Raw genomic sequence first — 7,237 nt, forward strand, 5'->3', positions numbered from 1 at the left:
TAATTTTTTTGTGGGTCGTCAGCCACAACTTTTTACATCTTTTTGTACTCTTTTATTTTTTTTTTTTGGTTCAACATTTTTTCCAGTTGAAGGCGAACAGTTAATGCAGCAATACTCAAAAACCCGTTTCCAACCTTCAGATGTCAAGACTTCAAAGCCTGTCATAGACGCTTCAATGCCAAAAGTAATGTACATAGTATGAACAACATTCGAGCTCCTGAGACTTTTTTGATCAGTGTTTGTTACCGAACCTGTTGAGTCAGCCGCAGAAGACTGAGCGCGGTCGAGGCTGACTCTCTACAAAGGCTGTATTTTACACAGACCTCAGAGCTGTGCCTTTTTCTATGCAATAGAACACAGAGAGAGAGAAATTATCAGCTGATCACTGTATTGGCATCCAGAGGTCGACTGGGTATATGTATATCTAGTCAACATTTGAATCCTGATATATACGTGTATATATGAGATAAATGGACAGCTGTCTGTGAATTTAAAACAGTCTTACTTTTGTAGTTTTATATATATATATATATATATATGTATATATATACATATATATATATATGTATATATATACAATAAACTGTAAAAAGAGCAAAAGTCTTGTGTCGTTTCACTTTCTAATATTGTTTGACAGTTTTTCTTATTTCATGTGCATTTACACAAACACAGTGTCATTCAAATTAAATTAGCTGAGGTTAGTTTGTGCTTATCATACTATCATCTGCAACTTTGACAGAATAATCTCAACACTCCATATCTATTTGCTTAGTTTATTTTCACCATCATGTGACCAAATTTTCATACTTACGTAATGCAAAACATCCCTTACACAACAACTCGTTAAAAACTGAATTGATGATATTCATATTGTGTGCTTTTATAGCTCAGCAGATAGATAGATAGATAGATAGATGAATCGGTACCATCTCATTTAGAATGTGAGAAAAAAATAATGGATAGTAAAATATTATCTTAAAGGGACAGTTCACCAAAAAATGGAAAATTCACTCATTAACCTCTCACTGCTATGCAGATGGAGGGGTGGGTGAAGTGTTTCACTTTTGGAGTTTCAGGGGTAAACAGGGTTGCTGGCAAATTCCATACAATCAAAGTAACTAGTGACCAATTCTTTAAAGGTAAAAAAAAAAGTGTCCGGAAGCCCTGACAATCAAATTCAACTCGAAACAATGGATAATGAGGGAATTTTTATTTTTAGGTGAACTATCCCTTTAATTTTGAAATTCAGCGGTTTGACCAAAGCAGATCTCTACAGTCTGTTAGATCATGTGCGCCTTCTGGGACTGTTTTGAGGAGGATGTTTCTCAGGTGTAATGGAATTTGTTCAGCTTTTTATTATACATTACACTAAGTATAGAATCAATGATAACAGGTGGTTGTATGCAGTATATGTGAACTAATATTTTAATATAATTGATTATGAAATTATTGCTTAAGTTAAGATAAAGAACTGATAATCATCTCACAACTGCATCATTATGTAAAAATTTAGTTGTTTAAAAAAAAACCTAAAAAAAGATTTTCAGCTTGTTTTGGCTCCAGCCTCCTGTGACCCTTAAAGGTTAAGTGGTGTAGAGTACAGATGGATGACAGATGGATGAATGCTCAGCATCTGAGAATAATCATGTTTTCTTTTACTTTATGGAAATTCATGTTCACACGCTTCTCAGAACATGTTACTAGGTGACCATTTTCTAGGCCTCTAGAGCACCTTAAGGTTTGTAGTACAAACTGTGCACACATATCCCCTGAGATACTGACCACAGGGGGCAGAGCAGCCATGCAGCGTCTGAACAGATCACAGAAACCTCAATTACATCTGCAGGGCAGAGCACCGTAGCTCCCACCAGACGAGACAGGCTCTCTCCTACCACCCGAGCTCAGAGTGCATTACACCTGATGCCCTGTCCCGTCGCCTAAAAACACGATCCCTTCACCCTGCACCCTTCACCTGGGAGCAGCCTCTTTGTCCCAGCTCCTCTCCTCTCTGAGCGTCTCCTTAAAGACTTTTCCTCGAGACTGACATGTTATTCAGGTGCGACTCTCACCCTGTCCCTCACCTGTCAACACTTCTGCTGCTCCAGCGTGGGGCCTGATGTTCAGGAGCTTGAGGCTGTCTGTCCCGTCTGATCCCAGCACAAGGTTTCTCATCAGGTCCTGGCTGGGTATTTGAAGGGTGTCGTCTGCAATGATAAAACCCATAGAAAATATCATCTCGCAGTTTTACTGAGTGGTTCACACTCAATTTTCTTATACTGTTCTTTTCAGGTGCAGCAGGTAGCTGTGGTCCCGATCTGATAAACCTGCTGTAAACAACCTGCTCAGCACCACATCACAGGAGGGTAAACATAATTACTAGAGCTTTGAATAAATCCATATTATGTTATGTACAATTTCAAACAATCTACACTAAATACTACAATAAGCATCAGCCGCCTGATTCAATCTAAATGTCAACTCAGCTTACAGACAGACGGAGAGACTGACAGACAGACAGACACACAGACACACAGACAGACAGACCGACAGACAGACAGACAGACATAGATAGATAGATAGATAGATAGATAGATAGATAGATAGGTGGGTGGGTTATTGGATGGATAGAAAGATGATATAAAGATAGATAGACAGATAGATAAATAGACAGACAGACAGACACAGATGGACAGATAGATACTGTAGATACAAACATACAAACATACATACACACAGATAAATAGACAGACAGAGAGAAAGACAGACAGACAGACAGAAAGAAAGAGATATAGACGGACAGATAGACGGACTGATAGATAGATAGATAGATAGATAGATAGATAGATAGATAGATAGATAGACAGATAGATAGATAGATAGATAGATCAGCTTCCCCTTTTCGACTCATCTGATCATTTTTTCCGAGTGTTAAATCCTCACACATTGTAGTTGCAGGGTTCATCCATACACAGCATGTGGCAACTGATCCACAGGTTTCTGCGGCATCAGTCTGAATCAGAGTTGTTACTGCAGAGAACAGGGAGGATGTTTTTGCAGAGCGGCATCCCATCCATCACATCAGGGTCATCAGGGTGGATCACACTGACTGGATCAGATCTGATCTTTATTAGATGTTGGTACCAGCTCCACTATAGAGCACAGCCTGTGTCTTTTTCCCTCCTTCTAGTTCACAGCGGCACAGGGCCAACATTTGCCACTGTTAAACAGCCACGACTCCTGATCCGCCGGCCGGGGTTATTTCCAGCATTCAGGCCACACAGCTGTGAGGGGAAGGGGGACAGTCTGTCTCTATTGGCGGAGGGAGGGAAAGTTTAGCTCAACTTAGCAACAGAGGAGCTGAGGTCACTGAGGACAACACAGATGACAGCAACAGAGGCAACGAGACAGAGAGCTGCTTCTCTCCATGTCTGTCGTCTAGGTACTGCTCCTAATTTGGATTATACAGCGATTCTCATTTAAACATGACAGTCCCTTGAGTGTTCTTCCATGAAACACTCATATATTCCTGTACGATAATCTTAGAAACTGCCTTAAAGGTACGAACATGTATGTGAAGATTTAATTCCAACGATATGAATTGACAACATAAAAAACATTTACAAATACAAAATCAAAAATGTTTGTTAAGACTGGAACATACATTACACATAATGCAGCTTGACCACTGAGAGTCCACTGAAAAACCTGTGAAACAGACTTTGGTGGCTAAAACCCCCAAAGATCCCTTTTACATCCTGACTCCTCTGCTTTTTGTCACTTCTGGGCGTCCAAAAGGTTTTTTATTTGATCAAATCGGCCCTAATCTTAGGAACAGTTAAAATCATTTAATTTCAATTTGGTATTTGATACTACTTCTACTTCTACTTCTACTACTACTACTACTAAAAATAACAATAATAATAATAATAAATAAGAAGAGGACTGAGAGGTATAAACCCCCTAGCCCAAAATATGATGATAATGATGATGATTAATTAAAAGTTATGATAATAATAATATTATTGTTGTTATTATCATGATAAACTTTACGTATACAACATATTTCACTCAAAAAGAGGCAAAGTGATGCAAGAAATAGGAACATTAAAAAAGAGTTCTAGCAGAGTTTCTTCTTTTGAGCTGTTTTTCTACCCATGTGTTACAGTTTTTTTCAGTCGCTAACAAGCGTTTTTCTAAACAGTAGTCACATTTTCAAAACTCTAAACACGATTAGCAAAACATCGGTCCTTTGTGGCCATACCATTCACACATTTCATGTTGTTTTCACACAATATGCAGTCAGTGAACACATTTATATAATGCTTACATTTTCTTAACAGACAAGCTATACCTCCAAACACAATTATGGATTGTTTTTGTATTATTTACAAATGTTAACACACAACATCCCACAATTGCAAACACAATATTCCAAACCTTAGATACAGTATAAAAACCTCTGCTTCTGTAATACAGTAATATCAGTTCTAAAACAATATATCTCAGCTGATAATAAACAAACAATTGAATAATTGACACACAGCTGATGTATGTTGGGTATATTGGGTCAACCACAGCTGATTCCACTCTGGCTTAGAATCAATGGCATTACTAAAAGGAGGACTTTGAGGAGTGATGTTTTTGGAAACAGAAACCGAAAAAGATGTCTGGACGAGGAAGAGTTAGAGCAAGGGGCCCAGGGAGAAGAGCAGGCCCAGTGAGAGGAGCAGTGAGAGGTGTAGTAGTGAGAGGAGCAGGAGTAGTGAGAGGAGCAGGTCCAGGGAGAAGAGCAGGCCTAAGGAGAGGGCAAGGTAGAGGTATAAGAATGCGTGGTGGTGGCATTCTAAGGGCTACAAGGGCAGTGGTGAGTGATGGAATTCGTGCCACTATCATTGACCATGTGATAAACCACGGTCTTTCACTAAGGGAGGCTGGTGAAAGAGTACAGCCCAATTTGGGGCGGTCAACAGTTGCGTCAATTATACGCATCTTTCAACAAACCAACAGGTAAGTTTGCATTTTACATGGATTGTTTCTATTCTCACTTGACATGTCAATGAGGCCATACAGTAATGCATATGTTGATTTTTTTTTTGTCCCTCAAAAGAATGCAACGTCTTCCTCCCTCTGGGGGAAGAGGTAAGCTCCTTAATCATCAACAAGAGCTTGCCATAGTAGATATGGTTGTTGCAAATAACGCAATTAAACTGCATGAGATTCAAAGCAGAATTTTGGAGGACCAAGAGATATTTCACAATATCAATAGCATCAGCCTCGCAACCATTACGCGGACATTGTCCAAACACAGAGTGCGGATGAAACAGCTCTACACTGTTCCCTTTGAGAGGAACAGTGAGCGAGTCAAGGTGCTACGACAACAATATGTCCAGGTATAGTGTGTATATTCAATTCAATGTACAGTTCTATAAGCTTTGCACTTTTCAAGTAGGTAACCTAATCAGTAATAGGTTACAGTACTGTATGGTATATAGTACTATAATGGCATGATTTACATAAATTTTGTTTCAGAGAGTTATGGAATTGGAGGCCAACCAGGCCCCTCATGAATTCGTATACGTGGATGAGGCAGGATTTAATCTGGCCAAAAGGCGTCGACGTGGAAGAAATGTCATTGGAAAAAGGGCCACAGTTGATGTTCCTGGACAGAGAGGGGCAAATATCACTATGTGTGCGGCAATTTCAAATGCAGGATCACTCCTCCACAAATGTCAGGTTGGACCTTACAACACCGAGCGCCTCCTTGCTTTTCTCGATGATCTCCACCAGCGCCTGGTTCCAGAGCAGGATCAGGAGGGTGAAAACAGGAGGACCTTCGTTATCACCTGGGACAACGTGGCCTTCCATCACTCACAAGCAGTTACAGCATGGTTTGAGGTCCACCCAAGACTGATTCGTCTATTTCTTCCACCCTATTCACCTTTCCTCAACCCCATAGAGGAGTTCTTTTCTACATGGAGGTGGAAAGTCTATGACCATCAGCCACATGACCAGTTGTCCCTCCTTGAAGCCATGGATGCTGGCTGCAGGGACATCACAGTTGATGATTGTCAAGGGTGGATCAGGCATTCCAAGCGGTTTTATCCAAGGTGTATCGCCTTGGATAACATCAGATGCGATGTGGATGAAAACTTGTGGCCTAACCCTGAAGATCGCAGGGATTAGATAAAGGAATTTTGTGCTTTTTTTTAGTCCTCCCTTTTTACTGGGCTTTTTGCTGTTGCTTTTTTGTTCATGGATATTTTGTTAACTTTACAGTAAACAATACTGTAAAACGTTTTCTGTTGTATCATACTGTAAACAGTATTTCTACTATACCTCCTGTAGTAAACAGTAAAGAAAAAAAAACTGATTCGCTTTTTACTGGAATGCTTTTGAATGTGAACATTACATGTGGATATACAGTACAGTTCCCAACCAAAAAATTTGGCGTAAAAAACAGTGGATTGCATGTTTTGCATGCAAATACCTGTAAAACTGAAACATAAAAGTCTATGCAGTTTTTGTAATGTCCACAATAGCCAGTATTTTGAAACCTGGTGTACTTTGATTGGCTGCATGTTCCTTGTGAAGTGAAAACAAGAGTTATTCTTTGAAAGAATAATTTCATTTTGAGTCAGATGTCCAGTGTTTTGGTAAAGTTAGTGTGTGCAGAGAAAGATGTCTTCTATTTTGAAATGAAGAGTTAGTATATAGTTAACAAAATGTGCTTTTGAGAAGAAAATGATCTATTTGGCCAATTGTGTTTTGTAGGTGTAAGTCTGTGTTAAGAGTTTAGAAAAAGTATTTTAAGTATAGGTAAGCGCTCGTTAGCGATGGAAAAAAACTGTAATAAAGTGTTATCTTTGTCTGCCGTGTGAATAATACCGGAACAATCTCTTTATCATGGCGCCATCTCGTGGTGGAATCGCAGAGGTGCAGCTCGGTTTCACGTGGGGACAGATGTCGGAGGTGAGCAGAGAGCTGACCATGGTCCTGACTCTGTCCTCTAAGCGACACCCACACGTGGGACACTCAAATTAGAGGTTTGTAAAATTGTTCAGAAGAACGAGAAAGGATTGAAATGAGACATGCAATGACCTCCTGTTCTGAGGTCATTACACATAAGGTTTCCAATGACCCATAAGGATCTCTTTTTCTTTCAGTGTGATTTCAACCTCGATAAGACCAGAGCTGAAAGCTGTGCGGACATGACAGGTCTCTGAACACTTATGCTATA

The 7,237-nt window shown here is 39.7% G+C and overlaps 1 protein-coding gene across 1 annotated transcript; it reads left to right on the forward strand.

The window, feature by feature from the left end:
• Positions 1-5,097: 5,097 nt before the first annotated feature.
• Positions 5,098-6,246, forward strand: LOC128453093 (uncharacterized). Its single transcript, XM_053435766.1, has 2 exons — positions 5,098-5,390; positions 5,530-6,246. Exons 1-2 carry the CDS (start codon positions 5,109-5,111, stop codon positions 6,181-6,183), a joined length of 936 nt encoding a protein of 311 aa, XP_053291741.1. The 5' UTR covers positions 5,098-5,108; the 3' UTR covers positions 6,184-6,246.
• Positions 6,247-7,237: the final 991 nt, after the last annotated feature.

This window comes from Pleuronectes platessa, chromosome 12, assembly GCF_947347685.1.
Source record: "Pleuronectes platessa chromosome 12, fPlePla1.1, whole genome shotgun sequence".
Lineage (NCBI taxonomy): Eukaryota > Metazoa > Chordata > Actinopteri > Pleuronectiformes > Pleuronectidae > Pleuronectes > Pleuronectes platessa.

What these genes read in the sequence shown, in the direction of transcription:
- LOC128453093 (XM_053435766.1), top strand. Translation starts at nt 5,109, where the DNA reads ATGCAACGTCTTCCTCCCTCTGGGGGAAGAGGTAAGCTCCTTAATCAT. An exon ending in TACGACAACAATATGTCCAG is followed by an intron (nt 5,391 to 5,529) that starts GTATAGTGTGTA and finishes ATTTTGTTTCAG; the next exon opens with AGAGTTATGGAATTGGAGGC.